This window comes from Stylophora pistillata, chromosome 1 (genome assembly GCF_964205215.1).
Source record: "Stylophora pistillata chromosome 1, jaStyPist1.2, whole genome shotgun sequence".
In the NCBI taxonomy this organism is placed as follows: Eukaryota; Metazoa; Cnidaria; class Anthozoa; order Scleractinia; family Pocilloporidae; genus Stylophora; species Stylophora pistillata.
The window spans coordinates 8,047,501-8,067,449 of NC_142519.1; the positions used below are offsets into that span (position 1 = coordinate 8,047,501).

Below are 19,949 nucleotides of genomic sequence, written 5' to 3' on the forward strand. Positions count from 1 at the left end.
GAAGACTAGAGCAAGAGCAGAATCAGCGAGTGATGGTGACTGTCTTACAGCAACAACAACAAACAAATCAAGCCATTCTGTCGGTTATTGAAAAGCTTCTTGAGAAGAAGGAATGACATTTTCCCTAAGTATGAACATGTAAAGTCAGTGTTTATTTGTTTCAGAAAAAAGACAGGTATTTGTTGAAATTGATGTCTTATTATTTACTTGCGTTTGTGAATTCGAAAAAAAAACCAAGTTCATTCATTATTATTGTTACAAGTTTGATCACCTCTGCATTGTTGACCACCAAGAAGAATACAAGTACTTAATGAATTTGTGTTTAATTAAAATGGCCTTCATTTCTGCTCGGTTTATTTGAGAGAATTTATCTAAAATAATACTGCAATGAAGGAGGGTCTAGACCGAAAAACTCTGAGGTTTATATATATATATATTGGTAGATCTTGTTGGTGGTTATGTAGTTAACGAACTGACGGTAAGCTAATCTCTCAGACACCTTAGATAGTATTGGCAGTAATGAGATGGGCCGATGATTACAGGGATCTTCGGGGTTGCCAGACTTTAACACAGGAGTTACCTCAGCCATTTTCCATACTTTCGGGAAACAGTTAGATCTAAATGAGTTATTCATAATGCTTGTAATAATTGATACTATGACTGGCAAACAGGCCTTGAGGACGCGGGTAGTAATCTTGTCACTACCTGGTACTTTGTTGGAAGAGAAGCCCTTAATTACACCTTCAATATCCTTTTCCATTACGGGGTGAAATCGAAATAAGTCGGGGCAATCATCAGGCGTTGGAAAGAGGGTTAGCATAGCAGGATTGATATGATAATTATGTACACAAGCAAGATCGTAAGCTTCCTGAGCTGCTGATCTTCCAACAGATGTAAAATATTCTGTTAATCTATTAGCCAACTGAAGGAAACTGGGTGGTCAGCTATAATAGAGGCTGATAGTTTCGAAAGAAACTGTTTGGGGCTGCGTCGGTGGGGGTAACTGAATAATTTGGATATATCAACAAAGTTGAAATGGTAAATTGGCCACCGCAATAATAGTAGTTTTAAAGGCAGAAAATGGAGCTACGTTATTGGTGGGAACATGGCAACGAGAAAAACATGAACAGATTAGTGGAATGAAAAGCGTTCGTTGTTCCCCGTGGGATTTAGACTGCCGGTTTGAAAGATGAGCTTTTTTTCAAGATTTTTACGGCTTTCCTTGCTACTTAAGTGTAAGGAAATACCGCAGATTGCCATATGTTGCTTAGAATGATTAGGTAAACTAAAATGTCTAGCGACTGGTTTCGATGTGTCCTAGTCATTCCTTTCCACGTCTCGAAGGTGTTCTCGGAATCGGTCACCTAGTCTTCTGCCTGTTTCGCCGATGTATATCTTTTTGCAATAATTGCAAGTTATGCAATAGATTACATTGGCGGAGGTGCACGTGAAGTGATCGGTGATCTTAATAGATCGTTTAGGTCCCGATATTTTATCAGTGTTGTGAATGAAAGGACACGTTTTGCATCGTGCACGAGCGCATTTAAAAGTGCCTAGTTGGTCATCAATGACCAACCAGGCACTTTTAAATGCGCTCGTGACTCGGTGACCGATTCCGAGAACACCTTCGAGGCGTGGAAAGGAATGACAAGGACACGTCGGAACCAGTCGCTAGACATTTTAATTTACCTAATCATTCTAAGCAACATATGGCAATTTGTGGTCTTTCCTTACACTTAGGTAGCACGGAAAGCCGTAAAAATCTTGAACAAAAGCTCATCTTTCAAACCAGCAGTCTAAATCCCACAGGGATCAACGAACGCTTTTCATTCCACTAATTTACTCATGTGTTTCTCGTTGCTATGTTCCCACCAATAACGTAGATCCATTTTCTGCCTTTAAAAGCACACACAACCCACAATTCCTCTATTCGCTCCGACGAAGGACTAACGCTCGAAACGTCAGCTTTTGTAATCGTTGCGGTGGCCAATTTACCATTTCAACTTTGCTGATATATCCAAATTATTTCATTACTCTCACCGACGCAGCCCCAAACAGTTTCTTTCGAAACTATCAGCCTTTATTCAGTTACAGTTCAATTGCGTCTATTTTCAAGGAGTTCAAAAATAAGCACGGAGGGCTCCGTACATATAACTCACCAGATTGAATCGATGATGTTAATGTCTTAAATGTCCTTCGTTACCAGACGCTGTGGGGGAATATGGTTTGAGATGTCTATTTGACATCATTAATATTCCCATATACTTCAAGTGTCATCAACATCTATAACACTGCACACTGTCTGCAACAATTTTGAAGAAAGTAGTGCAACTTTCGTTGACTCCCTTACATCTTCTGCTTGACCCTTTACACCCAATCATAACATTTCCCATGGCACTGAAAAGGAATATTATTTTAAGAATCAAAGCTTCTGAGGTTGGAGATCACTTTCTTTATTTTTATGATGTTAATGAATGATCCAAGATTATGATTGTGAGGAGAAATTACATGCTGATCACTATCAGGGGTTGGCTCGTGCTCATGTTCGATTGTCCAATGTTGGGCGCTAACATCAGTTTGTAAGAATATCAGTAACAACCTGGGTCGAAGTAGAAATCACCACGGTTAAGTTAGCTGGGTGTTTCGATTTCTTTAATGATTGCATACATTTCCATTTTACATATTTCTGTCTTTCACAGGCTGGAGAAAGGACAGTCCTTCTCGACAAGTTGGAGAGTCCTCTACGAATGTCAGTTGTGTAGACAACGAGGCTTACGGGTATCATATGTAGGGAAAAGTCATCATATGTAAGGAAAGAGAAAGGAAATAGTTGTGAATGACATCGGGAAATGCAGCATTTAAGTTTGATATGAACATGAGTGACTCAGCTTCGGTAGTGTGACACTTTTTTGTTCTTACCAGATCTATCGTCATCTGTGATCTATCAGTGAAGAGACGTTTGGAAATATGACATCTATTGGTTAATTACATTGCATTATTTTGTTTTCGCGTCACCATTTTTAAAAGCATAAGTTTCAGAATAGCACATTTTCGCAGAATTTCTCACTTGCGTTGCTGAAAAATTCCCGCACACGCTGGTTCACTAATTTTGAACTGTATACTTTCACTTGATTCAGGCTTTATTTCGACAATTCAACATTACACGTTCCTATTTAGAATTTATCTCCTCTATTCCATTCTAACTTAAGGTCACAAAATCGCTACATTTATTAGGTGTTAGGTGCAAATAACTCCTAGTGAGGTGCATAAATTAGTAATGGCGTGCAGACATGTTTTTGCAGTCGTGCTTCTATTGACTATTTTCAGCGTTTTACTTAGCCAATTTACTTCAATTACACCTGAATTCGATCGCTCTACAGTCAGACTCTTCATTGGGAAGGAAATATCTGCCCTACGTTCAACTGTAAGTCAAAGCCTTCGAAATGCACACCTTGCGAATTGAATTTGTAGCTCCACGCGTTGTTGCGGTTCGTCAAGCTTGGCCAATTTTGTCTGTGTATTCTTCTATTTTCGATATTGCCGTCAATCCAGGACCTAATAATCTTCAACCTCCTGTAGGCTTCAGAGGTTTATCAGTCTGCCACTGGAACATCCAACGACTGACTGAACACCAAATTGGAAGAACAATCGCTAATGCTCACCTCGAACTACAACAATGCTGCTAAACTCGACGTCTTAATTCTCACTGAGACGTTCGGATCAAGTAAAATTCCAGACAGCTATTACATGATACCCGGCTACACATTACACAGAAAGGATCGAATCGGGAAGAAAGGTGGCGGCATGATTGCGTATGTAAATGAGAAAGTTATGGCTTTACGTCGAAGAGATTTGGAACTGGATGATCTTGAAACTCTCTGGCTTCAAATTTGTCCTCATAAATCAAAGAGACCGATTTTGATATCTGGTGTTTACCGTCCACCTTCAGCAAACAAAGATTATAATGAGAGCTTGGGTAAAAATATTGAAAATGCCCATCTCCAAAACAATGAATTGATTATTCTGGGAGACTTCAATTTGGATTATATTGATTTCAACTGTTATTCAAAACATTGTCTCGCAAAGGCACTGAACAGTCTTGGATTAACGCAGATGGTAAATGGGGTAACAAGACCTGCCTCTGATGCGTGCTTAGACCATATGTATTCTAGTCATCCTGCTAGAATTAGAGAAGTATCCATAGGTAAATCTGGACTTTCCGATCACCTTCCGGTCACCATCTTGAGGTGCTACAAAACCACGGATGCACAACGTAAACAACATTCCAAAATCAAATACAGAAATATCGACAAAATCAACAAAGAGTGCTTTCTGCGAGACTTAAGAGAAGCCCCTTGGGATGTCTCCTTTGTTTCGAGATGCCGATGACATTGTTGAATCTTGGTACAAAATCTTTAATGACATTCTAGATAATCACGCACCTTTAAAGTCTAAGAGTGTGAAGAAAATCAATCAGCCGAAATGGTTCACTAATGATCTATACAACGAAATAAATAAACGCGATAATCTTCTAAAGAGGGCCAGGAGAACACAAAATGAGCAAGATTGGTCTGCTTTTAAACTGGTTAAAAACAAAGTGACGAGGAAACTAAGAAATGTGAAGGAACAGTACTTTAAAACTCAGTTCAGTAAAAATCAAAAATTTCCAAAGAAACTTTGGTCTTTAATTAAAGACCTATCTAAAGATACAAAGAATAACGACGACTCCGTCCCTATTGCTGACGAAAATAACAACTTGATAAAGGATGACCATTCAATCGCTGAACGCTTTAACTGCTTCTTCGTTGATGTATATAAACGTCTCACAAAGGCGGCACCTGTACTTCATTATGATGCTCTTTCTGGTCCACCAGACAAATCTAACAGTCAAATTGAGAATCTTATTCCGCAAATAACTCCTAGTGAGGTTAACGATTATCTTCTAAGTATACCTACACACAAAGCCACGGGAATCGATGGGCTTGGTGCCAGAGTTCTAAGGATTGCAGCTCCTGAAATATCATGCTCCATAGCTAAAATTATAAATCACTGTATTGAAACTTGTACATTTCCCTCACAATGGAAAATAGCAAAGGTTAAACCTCTATTCAAGAATCAAGGAAACAAGCAAGATATTCAAAACTATCGTCCTATTAGTATTTTGCCTATTCTTTGTAAAGTCTTTGAAAGTCACATCTTCAATGCTGTGAACACCTACTTAACAGAAAATTCACTTTTATACCGCTTCCAATCAGGGTTCCGTAAAAACCACTCCACGGATACTGCTTTGTTGTTTCTTCTGGACCAAGTCCTTCTTGACCTTGATAAGAACAACGTCAGCGGCTTAGTTTTTGTGGACTATAGCAAGGCATTCGACTTGATCAATCATGACATTCTCCTGGTAAAGTTAAGATCATATGGATTTCCAGATAAAGTTGTAAAGCTATTGCTGAGCTATCTACTCAATCGCAAACAGTGTGTTACTGTAAATAACTCGACTTCGTCACAACTTACGCTAACCAATGGAGTTCCTCAAGGTAGCATATTAGGACCTCTACTGTTTTTAATTTTCGTCAATGATCTTCCCCAAGCTGTTGGATCGGACTCAACTATTCATGCTTACGCGGATGACACCACATTTAAAGCCAGCGCTAATATCGGTAATGCACCTTTGGAATTGGAACGACGTCTTCAAGAATACATGGATAAATTAAGTAAATGGTCTAGCGAAAATGGGATGGTCCTAAACGCCGTTAAAACCAACGCATTACTTATCACCGGAAATAGGCTACATTCATCATTAGCTGATGGCAATCACCTGTCAGTGACCCTTGATGGGGCCGAAATACATCAAGTAACTTCTTATAAATTGCTTGGTGTAACACTCGATCAAGATCTTACATTTAGTGACCACATTTCTAGCCTAAAGGCCAAGCTTTCTCAGCGTATTGGTTTATTGAAAAAGATAAAGAGATACCTTCCAATAAAAGAAAGACTCATACTATAACGCCTTGATTAAACCCGTCCTTATGTGCGGGAGCATGGTTTGGAATATCTGCGACGCTAAAGAACTCCACTGTCTCCTAAGGTTACAGAAAAGGGCTGCCCGAGTAATTCTTGGAGTGGACTCTTATTCTAGAAGTGTTGTAAACTTTAGTAAACTAGGCTGGTTGCCTTTTTTTGATGAAATCAAACTAAATAAGTGTACAATGATTTTTAAGAGCCTTAAAGGCGATGTTCCGATTTACATCAGAGACTTGCTCAAGACGAACACTTCTGTACACAATAGGTCTACTAGACATGGCAATTTAAATTTAGTGTGTCCCAAATACCTAAGAAATAACGATGGTGGCAAGGCATTCAGTGTTGACGCAGTTAAGTTATGGAACAGCCTTCCCCATGATATCAAAAATAAGCCTAGTATAAAACTATTAAAACAGCTTTGAAAAAGCATTTTATAAGCTCATATTGAAACCTGGACAACTTTGAAACAATATTAAGCAATAGCACAGTATCTAATTTTAATTTTTTATAAATTAATTTTATCGCTCTGAATATTTTTAATATATCCTGCTATTTCTATCATATAATTTTGTAATTATTTATATATTTATTTATTTATCAGTTTTTTGTAATGCTGTATAATCTAGTTAGAGGGCCACAGGTTTGTCAGCTTTTCAGCTGTTACGTGTTCCCCTCTATAAATAAAGTCCTTACCTACTTACTTACTAGCTAAGGAAATTCGCATCTAAATGTGCAATTCCGTGTGAGAATCAGGGCTTGCTCTCGTCTTACAGCACTTCATGGACACTAATTTCCCATCAAACGTGGGTTTACTCGAAAATCATGCTGCTACATATAATTTCCTATGTGCACTACGCCCTGATTAGATACGTCACTGTTTTGATTATTCTATGCCACTACGCTTCCTCTTATATTCTACTTAAACGGCAACGAAATAACAACTTATTTGTTAAATAACTAAAAACATAATAATTAAGCGGCAGAAGATTTATCGTCAACGCTAAATAACTGCCATCCGTCCATACACTTCACCATGGAGCTAGCATCTGGAAACAAGCTACCTTTTGTTGGTATGGAAGTGCTCAAGAAAGGCTGTAAACTAGAAACTAGTGTTTATCGGAAACCAACAAACACAGGCCTACTGCTTCATCACCAGAGCCACGTCGATAAAAGGTACAAGAAATCACTACTCAAGACCATGTTGAATCGTGCATTCCGTCTGTCGTCCACATGGGAGTCCTTCAAATCTGAATGTGATCATCTAAAGATGATGTTTACAAACCTCAAGTATCCCGACCACCTCATCAATTCCACCATCTCTCAATTTGTCACCTCAGTTAGGTCGGAAAACCCTGGAGTGCAAGCTCAATTATCCATCAACGAAAATGCTGTTCACCGAGTGGTTTTGCCTTTTAAAGATCAAAAGTCAGCTGACTCAGTAATACGGCATCCTCGTCTCGGAGAGGCGATGGTCAGCGCATCAGTGTTGGCGGGCTCTTGAGTGGCTCAAAAGCCCGATTTTTGAGTGGCAATCTTTGTTGCAGCTGGTACAGATGTAGTTAGTGGCCTCTTGAACTGATCCTCGACGTTTCTTTCTCGTCCCCCTCTTGATAGTCGCCTCGGATCTGGCCTTCATCTCAGCCCTGTGAGCTCCGTCCTTCACACCGCGACGCCAGGCGTTCCGGTCTGGCGCAAGGATCTCCCAGGTGTTGGGGTTGACTTCAGTGAGTTGCAGGTCGCGCTTGCAAACATTCTTGAGGCGAAGGAGTGGTCGGCCCGTGCGTCGGACGCCCTCCCGCAGTTCCCCATAGAGGACTTGTCTTGGCAAGCGACCGGAGTCCATACGGTGTACATGGCCAAGCCATCGTAGGTGTCTTTGGATGAGTAGTGTAGGGATGCTAGGCATGTCGGCTCGCCCAAGGACCTTGGCGTTGGGGACTCTGTCCTGCCATTTGATCTGGAGGAGACGCCGAAGGCAGCGGAGGTGAAACCCGTTGAGCCGCTTCTCTTGTCTGGCGTATGTGGGCCATGACTCGCTACCATAGAGGAGTGTGGAAAGGACACAAGATTGGTAGACTTGCAGCTTGGTCCTCTCGCTCAGCAGGTCGTTGTAAAAGAGTCCACCACCTCCAGTTCAGTATTGTCGATTATATTGACGGGAGGTGTCAGTGCAACTTGGGCAAGGATGTTGGTCTTCTTTAGGCTGATGGTAAGGCCGAACTCTTTGCAGGCGTGAGAAAGCTTATCAACCAAGCGTTGGAGGCCTGCCTCGCTTTGAGATGCTAGGGCAGCATCATCTGCGAACAGCAGCTTGCGGATGAGCACCTCAAGGGTCTTCGTTTTGGCGCGCAGCCTGGCAATGTTGAAGAGCTTGTCGTCTGCCCTTGTCCGAATGCATACACCATCCGAGCAGTCGGCAAAGGCATACTGGAGTAACATGAGCGGTGCTGTCTTGATGTTCGTGGGGCCAGTGGCTGTCTTGATCCTCTCATACATCCCTCTAGTATTACCACAGTCGGCAGCTGTCTGGATCTTGGCGCACAGGCTCTGCCAGTACTTGTTAGCACAGCGGCGGGCGGTCTGCTGGGCCTTGCTCTCAGCTGCTCTGAGAGCGTCTCGTGTGCTGTGGCAAGGGTTCTGCTTGTCAGCCAGAAAGGCTATCCTTTTGGCTTCCGTGACTGGCTGCATTTCTTTCCAGTGCGCCTCGAACCAGTCAGCATTCTTGTGTGCTTTTCTTCCGAACCCAGACATGGCAGAGTCGTAGATAGCATCCCGGAGATGACACCATTTGGTTTCCGTGTCATCGGTTGTAGGCTGGTTAACAAGCTTTTTCTGAAGGGTCTCGACGAAGCTCTGAGCCTTGGCTGGGTCGGCAGTAGCGCAGGTGTTGTTGCGGGGGCGAGTCTTTGTCTTCAGGGCTTCAGCCTGATCTTGCTGCCAACAAGGGAGTGATCTGTGTCACAGTCTGCGCTGTGGTAGCTTCGCGTGTGGAGGACGCTGCTGAGGTCTGCTGTCCTGGTTATGACAAGGTCAAGCTGGTGCCAGTGGTGGGACCGGGGATGTCTCCAAGACACTTTCTGCAGTTCCTTGCACTTGAAGTAGCTGTTGGTGATGCAGAGGCCATGGTGGCAGCAGAGTTCCAACAGTCTCTGCCTATTCTCCTTTAACTTGCCAACACCGAAATGGCCGAGACAGGCGGGCCATGCTTGCCAGTCGGATCCAACGCATGCGTTGAAGTCGCCTAGCAGGCATACGCTTTCGGAGCGGGGTGTTTGAAACACTGTTTCCTCCAGGGCTTCGTAAAACTGATCTTTGGCCTCTGTGCTGGATGTGAGGGTCGGGGCGTAAACAGACAGGAAGTTGACAAGCCCTGTAGATGTCTTCATGTGGAGGACTAGGATTCTTTCGCTGCCTCCGGTCGGCGCTTCTGTGGTGGCGAGCAGCGAGTTCCTCACAGCAAAACCTACTCCATGCTGCCTCGGCTCGTCCTGGGACAAGCCTTGCCAAAATAAGGTGTAGTCTGATTCTCTTAGAGAGCCGCTGTCGGCCAGCCGAGTCTCCTGGAGACAGGCAACGTCGATGTTAAGCCGTGTCAGTTCCTTGTTGATGATGGCGGTCTTGCGGGAGTCGGTATCTGTTGAAGATCAGCAGAGAGACCAGGGCACATAGTGCGAACGTTCCAGCTTGCGATACGAAGAGCTGGAGTCTTCTTTAATGTTTTCTTTTTGTGACTGCCTGGTGCAAAGTTGTGACTCGCTTGTCGGGGAGGTCCCCTAAGCCCTACGCACCCAGTAGAGCAGGCAAGCTATGGCGGGGCAGCACTTTACTGGCTGGGGGCTGCCCAGTTTGAGGCGGGCGGTAGCTACCCGATGAAGCTACGAGGGCTTCTCCCACCGTCGGATGAGGCCCCTGGCGCTCCAACCTACGCCAATCGGTCAGAAGCTTAGAACCGGTGAACTGCCTCATCCCGTGTTGTGCCGGAATCTTGAAAAACCGCTGGAGTGACCTCTCCAGTTTGCGCTGAGGGCCTGGGTGGGTTAATATGGAGACGCTGGGTTAATATGGAGACACCTCAGTGTCCCCCACTCGGTTCCGCTGGCTGAGTCCAAGGGAAAGGATGAACCTTTACAATTTGGGGCCAGTTTTACTGCACGAGCCGCCGGAAGGTAGTACTGTGCATCTGCCTTTCGCCTTAGGGGCTCCACACCGGATTTAACCTCGAGGTTTACTCCTGAAGCCTTTCCTGCGATCAGGTATAGCTTCAATGCAGCGGTGGTTTGATATAAGGGTTTTCCTTCCCCTAGATGGGTTACCCTCACCGCGGCTAAAGAGCCCCATCTACCCTGGGCAACTGGTTATGAGGCGCCAGTGACTCGCCTTCGCCCCTTCTCCTGTCAGTAGTGCCAGTTTCGCCGCGTGTAGGCCAGGAGTTGGACTTTGACTGTCAGAGGCTATTTGAGACTTCGAGAGGCTGTGGGAGCCCACCCCCACAGCCCACTTCCCGGCTGTGACAGCCTTCGAAACTGACGCAGTGAAAAGGCAACTATCAGATCTAAGCAACAAAATCGATCACATCCTTCAACCCGTGTTCAAGAGTCGCAAAATCTGTGAAGATCTTAGAATGCGTGAGCCTAAACCTCCTATAGTTAGCCAACAATGCGTTGTATATAATTATAAATGTGATCTGTGCGATGCAGAGTACGTCGGGTACACCATCCGGCATTTACGTCAACGTATTGATGAGCACCGTAATTCGGCCATCGGCAAACATCTAAAGAACGACCACGGCCTACAAACCATCGGCAACCTGACCAAGCATTTCAACGTACTTAAAAAGTGCACAGGGGAAACTAGACTGTTTAGTTCATGAAATGCTTTTCATAAAGAAGATGAAACCCTCTTTGAACAAACAATCGGATTCAATACGCGCGAAACTATTTATTTAATAGTTTACATTTATGAACTCAACACGCGCACTTATTTATTTAAATTTAAAAAAAAAACATATTAAGCATGGAAATCAGTTTTGAGACGGTTAACGCTTTACGACATACATCACTGAATATTATCTATATTGTCCACAAACTAAAGTTCGAATACATATATTTCATTAAACGTTTTGTTGTGGAGTATCGCTAAACATTTACATACATATATACATACATACTTTAAGGAATTGTGCCGTATTTTGACGAGCCCGTAGGGCTCGTCAAAATACAAACAACTCCTAAAAATACTCAGCGATACTACACAACAAAACGTTTAAGAAGAGAGTTATTATCATTTACGCCAAATTGTCATTTCAGTGCGGGCGAATTTTGTGGAAATTTATTACGAGAGTGCGTGACGGAAGTATGCGAAGCGGAACGGAATTGATGCTGTTTCTATTTTCTTCAGCAAATGATGAAATCGTCTATCTGCTTTCCTTTGTTAGATTTATCTAATGAACTTGGATAAATATTTAAATTTAAAGTTCGCCATTTTTTTTCCTAATATCAATCCAATTCATCGATTGCGCGATGCGAATTATCTGTCTAACCGGTTCCCTGGAGTACAAATAGCGCCAGATTTGTACTCGTTTTGGATGTTATTTGTACTCTACAAAGCACAATTAGATAATAAATACTAGAAAAAGCTCAGTTAAGTTATTTTAATGCTATTGCTGTGGAGGTCGCTGGCTCTGCCGCTGATGTTGCCGCTGCCACTGCCATTGCTGTTGCCGTTGCAGTTACCTTTAACGTTGCCGTTGCCGTTTACGTTGAGTTTGTCTTTCAGGGACGTTATAGACCTTAGCTGCTTTACAAAACCCATGAAGTAATTTATAGATAGGGTTAGTTTACCTCGATCCGTGTGTTAGATTGAGAAAGATGCCAAAAGAATTCTTGAGTTCGGAAGTTGGTCTACGACGGTGTACGCATATTGGACTGATGTTCAAGTTTACCGGCAAATCTGAACCTTGATTTTCATGGATTCTTAATGGTTTCCTTAATGGTTTCTTCAGATCACTTGATACAAAGTAAGGATTAACTGAAAAGATAGTCAGGAGCTATTCGTGGGAGGAGCAGTAGCCTGATGGTCGGCGCACTGGACTCTACGTCGAGAGGGTTCGAGACCTGCCCGAACAATGAGTTGTGTTCTTGAGCATAACTTTTTGACACATGTCAAATATGAACTTCGTAATGGGTCTTGCTCACCATAGTCTCGGTGGTAGGGCATGGGAGCGCGGAATGCGAAGGTCTGAGGTTCGATTCCTCGCGATGACTCAGATTTTTTTCTTTATCCCACGCTCGTGACATGTCGAAAAATATATTTCTCTAAAATCCATCGTGTTGATCATATTGACAGCCTGCGTGGATCATGACCTGATTTAACGGAAATTATTGAAGAGGCAGCTACCGACCCCTACCATCGACTTTGTTGGTTCTATCAGCTTTACGAAAAATCACGTTTAAACAACGTTTTTAGACAACTCTCTATTTTCCATCTCATTATCATGTGGTCAAAGAGATAGAATTCTACGCAAGTGAGATTTGACACAGGTGATGACTGAGCAAAGGCACAACGGATTTGCGAATTTGTGATAATGCTAGGGTAGGTTACGTCATGTTCTTCCTGTTTCAAAGTTGTATGTTTCAAATCGCAGTTGTCCCCCATGATAATCAAGAAGGAGCAACGCGCTTTGCTCTCACAGCCGGGAATCACAAGATGTTTTGACACGTGCTTTTGTGTGTGACGCGAGGTAATTACGATTCAATATGCAGACAGTACTTGACCCGATCGTTTCTTCAGTAAGAGTTTCTCTAGCCGAAGACACGATCTGATGGTTAAAATCTGTAACACAAACTTGACAGCGTTTCGGGGAGGACAGATTTATTTGTAATAATCATAAAAATTCGAGTAAAAGATGTCAGTGATAAGAAAGACGGGAATCTGCATCAACTCGCAGCCGAGTTGAAGGAATACCGCAAAGAAACCGCCAGTGGCATAGAGGACTCCCATACAATTAGCCGAATTATCCTGGAATTTATGAAGACAAAATCGCTTCCTCCACAGAGTATGTTCTTAAAAGAGGTTGCCACTGCACGAAAAAACGGAATTACATCCGTAGCAAAATCGCAGTAGATTAGGAATAAATACCACATTTGATCGACTTTGTTCATATTTACTCAGATGCAACTTTTTTTTTATTGCATTATATTTGCACGCAAAGCAATCACGATTCAATATGCAGACAGTGCTTGACCCGATCGTTGTTAAGAGTTTCTCTAGACGAAAACACTATCTGGTGGTTATAATCTTTAGCACAATAATGACATATTTTCGGGGGGGGGGATATATTTATTTATAACAACCATAAAAATTCGAGTAAAATGACAGCGAAAAGAAAGATGGGAATCTGCATCAACTCGCAGCCGCGTTTGTGGCTTCGGCCAGTGTACTTTCATCTGTCGCTAGGAAAACTTTTTTAGTTGCATTTTCCTAGGTCGGAGGGGGAGACTTAGTGCTAACTCTAGTAGTCGTGGCTGCATCTTCAAACTCTGCCATTTGGATTGACGTACAATTGAGGGTAAGAGGTTGAAGACAGCGATTCCAACACTCGCACTTCGTTGGATTCGAAGAGAAAGACTTCTGAATTGTCAGAAACAGCAACTTCTTCATTACTTACTACTCCTTCTGTGGAAACCTTCTGATCGTTTTTAGCGGCCAGTAATTCCACGACAGCCTAATACTAAACAATGACAGTATACTTAGGTTGTTATGAAAACTTTATTCCTTCAGGAATACTAACGTACATTCATATATCTAGCCCCTCATGCAGAAAGGACAAAAAGTAAGCCCGTTTTATAGTCAAAAATGGCGAATTTTTAGCGTCCCGGAAGTACAATTACTTATGAAGATGCGTGCAGCAAGATAAATATTTTCTACCTCGATTTGTAATTTCGGTGCGGGGAATTGCTCAGACATTGGTCAAAGCCCCTCAATATAATTATTTGAGTGGGATTACGGTCGTTTCTTATTCACAGAAAGCGAGGAATTGTGACATATTGGGTTGAAGAAATCATCTCATAAATGGCAATAATCAAAACAAAAAATTAAACTAATAACTTCTTGATGCATTCGTAGATCGCGACGGTTTTCGCTTGACAATCGGGGTCTCTTTGTATTCGATTGTAAAGCATAGTCAAATATAGAGGGCACAGCATCTCATCTCTCGTCTCACCTCATCTTTATCTGTTTGAGCAGGCTCAGTTTCATGGCAGCTATTTTGCTGATGTGGACCTGCTATCTTCCCACCCATCCCATCCCAGGGGAGAACATCCACCACATAGTAATCTCGTGCGTGGGAAATTAACGTCTCCTACCGCTTACCCTGCAGGAGACGGGACCTACGGTTTATTCGTCCTTATTCGAAAAGACTAGAATATCTATCCATTTCTTGATATTATAGAAAGGTAGCACATTCTCCTCAGTTATTTTAAGACCCTGAATATTGGTCCAGCGGGAGCTTGAACCCTCGACCTCCCGCACAACAAAGCGACATCTACTTAAACCTCGATGTAAAATGTAAAATGTAAAGATCTCCTCCAATCATCCCCATCTGGTTACCCTTTGAAGTTTGGTGTTGGTATATCTCTCCGCACACAGAGCCCTTACATTTGCAATTACTACTTTGCCAAGTGTCCAGTTTTTCGAATAGAAGTAATTCGAGTTGATTTCAAATTTTCCTCTCGAAAATATTGATATTGAACTCATAAGGAGGTCTATTCTGCGTTGGGCCACGCAACGAATGTGGTAACATTTTTGGTGTAAAAAGAAGCAAATGGATGTTGTCTAGTGTACATAGTGTGTGCTTATCAACGGTAAGTTACGCTTCCTCGGCAAGCTTGTTTTTGTACGTTTACTAGAAACGTGTAAAGACAAGAACGAGACTAAAAATAAGAACCAAAGTTTAATGATTACTTAGAACTCTATGTACTCTAGTACATTTTTTCGTGCAAAAGTGAGGATTTCATCGCCTGCTGTATTATCCCGATAAGAAAAATTGCGTCACGTTTCTTCTCCCCAAAAGTCGGAAGCTCACTTTCCTTCGCACGCAACGTTCCTTTAATTTATGTTCACCTATCATGTCCTGGTTCGTTTTGTTTTGTTTTTATTTCCTATCGAAGGAAATTTGCATGATATCCCTTTCGAACGTGGAGGTTATCTAAAGGTTTAAAATAAGTTTTCTCTCTTTTTCCCCCCAAAAATCGGACAGTTGGTTTCCTTCGATTCAATCCCCCTTTGATATTTGTTTGCTTGTTTGTTTTGTTTCGCTAGTTTTTTTTGTTGTTACTTTTATTTTTTTACTTATTTCTTATCATTCAACAGACATCTGTGAGGGATGTAAAATATCTATCTAACAAAGAGGTTAGCGAAAGTTTAATTTGTCTTTTCTTTCAGTATCAACATCCGCTTTACTTTTACGTCTCTTTGAAGTTGGAAGGTCACCTATATCTGTGCACGCAATTTTCCTTCAATCATGTGACTTTTCATCACCGGATATCCGAGAGTATTAAGGACATTAGCCAGAGGGCTCGTTTTTTGATTGATTGTTGATTAGTTCACTAATTTCAGAATGATGTTAGATAGCCACATAGTTACAATGCTTATCCGTTTCTCTGTATTTCTATTGATTTTGTAATCGGACCTTTCAGCGTCACCACGCGCATACAAAAGGCAAGTTTAGCGTCTCTTTAAACAGTTCTTCGTAAGTTTTGAATAGTCTTGGTAAACTTCCACCCTTTCGTTTTCTCGACCTCTAGCACAAACAGGACCGATATTTTAAGATCGATCGATAGATTGATTAACTGTGAGAATAATCGTTATTTTCGTCATTGATTGTGGTTCGATTGCCTTTCAAGAATAAAGATTCGTGCAAACAGTCAACTTTGGTTCGTCATTTCCATCAGTAAAATAGTCCCAAACACCTCGTTAACCGCGTTTTGGAGCGACACGCCCTTGAACTTGAGGATTTAGATTTTGGTCGCCGTAAACGCTACAGAGAGGGATGTAACTTTCCTATGAACCATGACACTATATCCTCAATTTCACTTCAAGTTTGATTGCCTAGTAGTTTCCCGCTCGTAAGGTACCCTACAACTTTTCAAATGCTAATGAATCGTTCTCTACATAAATATTTCGGTATAATTAAGGTGGCATTATCACTAGAGAAAACTAGCATATCGTAATTGGAGTAACAGATCGAACACTTGCATTCATTTTGGAGTTTATGTGGTGGTACAAGTACTAAACAGCTCAGCGGGAACGCATAAAGTCTAGCCAGTAGTGTAAACGGGTGAATTAGGAGTTAAGTTTACATTTGGCGGGGAAGGGTAGGGGGGAGGGGTAGAGTACCGCTGATGGCAATGATGAAAATCTGTCTACTTCAGCGTAGAACTTTCAGCCGAATTAGTTTTTTAAGATTCTTTGCATCCTCAAACGGGCTTCGTTGAAGCAAAATCAGGCAAAAGAAAAGAGCGTATCTATATCGTGCAGTTTAACTACGATAAAATTTTTAAACCGTTGCAGAAAAACAACGGTAGGGGTTAATTTCAAGGCCAATTTCGCACGTGAGGATTTAGCAGCCTGCGTCGTTCCTTCCCCTTTTGTCGAAAACACTTCGGGATTTACCTAAGTTATTTCAATTGAGTTTCACTTTTTACACGCCAATTTTCATCTCGAGTTTTCAGATGGGATTTGAACCCACGACCCTCCGTGATCTAGTCGGATGCTCTAACCACTGAGCTACAGGAGACTCTATGGTGAGCAAGGATCAATTAGTGGGTATTGACTGGAACCGCATCACGCGGCTACACAGCCAAACATCAGCTAGCGCATAGAAGCTCACTAACAGCATCACGCTGTCACATTAAAGCATCACATGCATCAAAGCATCACATGCAGCCAACCAGCCTCCAAATTGGGCATGTAAAGATGAAAATAGACAATTTGTGAAAATTGTTTATTTTCATCTTTAAATTCTCATCTCAGAACATATTTTTTGACAAAAAGATGCGAGTTTAGATACAAACCCAAAACTACTGTGAATTTTTTCGTTGTTTACAATCTGATTGAAAACCCGAGCCGTTGGCACAGTTAAAAGTCTTTGGTTGATTCATTTAACTCAATAATCTTATGTCAAACGAATATAGAGGGGTAACTTTCTGAGGAAACTGTGGTGCTGCGTCGGTGGGAGTAACCAGGGGACGAAAATATAATCGTTTTGCTTTTCAATATTCGTGGAATTGACTGCCGCGAATATCTAATTTTACTCAGTGAAAAAAAAAAATTAAACCTGCGGTCACAAATGATATATTTTGTCACAAATAATGCACATCTTTCGAGGCAGAAGAATTGTAATTGGAGGTTCGTTTTCAATTATAAGCAGGAAAAAATGTGAACAAAGATCGTCGCGTAACGACGCAAATTATAAAAAGCAACGGCTAGACGCAAGTAATTGATAATGCCCTTTCAAAACATACATTTCACGGTGAAATGGAGTTGAGTTTTGCAGGAACATGCCGACTCGAATTTGGGTTTTACCTGTTGAAGAATAAACAAACAAACAGAACGAAACAAAAATAATAGCAACAACGACAACAACCAGTAACCGAAAATTCCTTTTAGAAGACTTCTGTTTCGATTGTCTGATAACCAGTGCCCGCGCAGAAACGCCGGAAGTGCCTTTTCTAAAGATAAACTACGACCGTGACCGTATTTTAAACTTGGTTTTTCCCCAGAAAGCCAAGTAATTTCCCAATACGCATTACATGAGAAAATATATACCTCTTATCTCCCCTTGCCTCTTGCAAGAGCTTAATAATGTTTTTTTTTTCCCCACGTCCTTTCAGATGGAGTTCGCAATTACAGTGCCAATTTGACGTCTTTTACATCGTATCTTGTTTGTTTTGGATCCGAAATTGCACAATCGAGCTTGTCTAATCACGATTTTCTAATCATTTACGTACACCTTTGCCTATGTTATGTTTGTGTATCCTCTCAAGCTATACATTAAGTCTACAATAACCAGACTGCCAAATGTTACTCTTTCATCTTGTTCTTGTTCATGGCCTGCATGGTTCATGACTCTAAACCTGATATTATCGAAGAGACACATTCTGACCAATACTGTTTACTTTGTTGCCTCAACCAGCTTTCGAATGACAACGTTTATACAACTTCCTCCTTAAGACTACTCGAGGCCTATCTTCCATTTGGTCATCATGTGGCCAAAGAGATGACACGGGTGGTGATTGAGTAAAGGAATAGATTTGTGATGATTTTAGAGGGCTGTTACGCTGTGAGTTTGCGCACTAAGTTCTTCTAGTTTGACAAATCAAATCGCTGTTGATCCCGAGAGTAATCTACTGTTGTCCGGTTTATAGCAATACACTGTGCGGATAATTCTTGCTCCGATCGTTTCCTGAGAGCTTCTCAAACATGATCTGATAACAAAAATGACAGCTGGCACCAACGTGACAGCCTTATTCCAAATAATCTTGAAGACCCAAGTAAAGTGTCAGTGATGAGACAGATGAAACGGAAAAAAAAAAAAAGAATCTGGAGCAACTCACAGGAAATCATGTGAGGAATACCATGAAAATAAAACAAAGAGGGAAGGGAGGAAATGTAATATACTTGATGCATTTGATACAACTGCTGCAACAGACCATTTCCTAACTACATGTCTGTACTCTAGGTACCTGGTACAGGGTATGCTTAATAGATTGGGATACACTCTGCTCATATAGAGTTTAAGATCCCTCGATCTACCTGAAGGCGTGCTCGTGATTTCGCTGGTTCTGCAGACAATTTCTGTATGACAGTAGGATGGCTGTTTCCATTGCAGGTAAGAACCCCATTCCTCGCTGAATTATTTAATCTTATTACTGTCTGATTTTTTCATCCGTTCATTTATTAAATTTCTAGTCTGAAACTTTATTGAAACCGATCAGTGCAGCTTTTACTGGGTTGGATCAAGCCTCACGCATCAGAATGACTTCTGTTTCCCTAAGTTCCACTTTACTGCTAGCGGTGCTTTTTATGATGACAAATCTCTTTGCTTCGAAGCATGCAGCCGCGATGCCTTGCCATATCGACAAAGGAGGCTCCCTGAAAGAGATACAGGAAAAACTTGGACAGCTTCAAATGGTAGTAAAACTTTTAAAGGAAAACAAGAGAGCAGGGATATGTAAGTAAGATTATTTCTCTCGTGCGTAGTCAGGAGATTATTTTACACCTTTTTTCGCGGTTTTGTGTAAGATATTATGATTAATTTTGACTATTACATTTATAACACTTTTTTCGGAATGAAGTAAGGATATAGTATTCCACAGATTTCAGAAATTTTATCAGTATACCTGTTGAGGCCACAAGTGTAATAATTGGCCTCAAATGTAATAACTGCCTTCAAATGTAATAACAGTTGGCCTCTAATGTAATAACGGGCTCCAAATGTAATAACACTTGGCGTTAAATGTAATAACTGTCTTCAAATGTAATAACAGTTGGCCTCAAATGTAATAAGTGACGCAAAAGTCAGTAAACCATACGTTCTGCGATAACTCAGTCTGCAAACATATTTTGGGGCGTCACTATGAAAAAACAGTTGTTTTGTTTTTTGTTTTTTTACTTTTTTTAATAAATAGATGGATGAGGACTAAACTTGGACTTAGTGATCAATTACTGAAAATAAGCAAGTTCATGTCATCAGTATTTGATGATGTCATCAGTCACGTGGCCGTCAGAAATTGAAATTTGGCATATGTGATGATGTCAATAGTCAAGGAAAATTTTATACAGGTTGGCTATATCTGGCATATTGCAACCAAGCCGTTGAAAGCTGTCAAAGCTTTCAAGCTGTTTTCGACTTTATATTTTACTTG

At 41.5% G+C, this 19,949-nt stretch overlaps 2 protein-coding genes across 5 annotated transcripts in view; one reads left to right on the forward strand and one right to left on the reverse strand.

Moving 5' to 3' along the window:
• LOC111319056 (uncharacterized) overlaps positions 1–206 on the forward strand; it is a 1,046-nt gene extending 840 nt beyond the window's left edge. The window contains exon 2 of the mRNA XM_022921887.2: positions 1–206. This exon is cut by the window's left edge and continues 557 nt beyond it. Within this exon, the coding sequence (XP_022777622.2) occupies positions 1–116 (116 nt within the window). The 3' untranslated portion in view covers positions 117–206.
• LOC148741091 (fibroleukin-like) overlaps positions 1–19,949 on the reverse strand; it is a 371,193-nt gene that overhangs the window by 302,890 nt on the left and 48,354 nt on the right. The gene's annotated exons all lie outside the window — the stretch shown is intronic.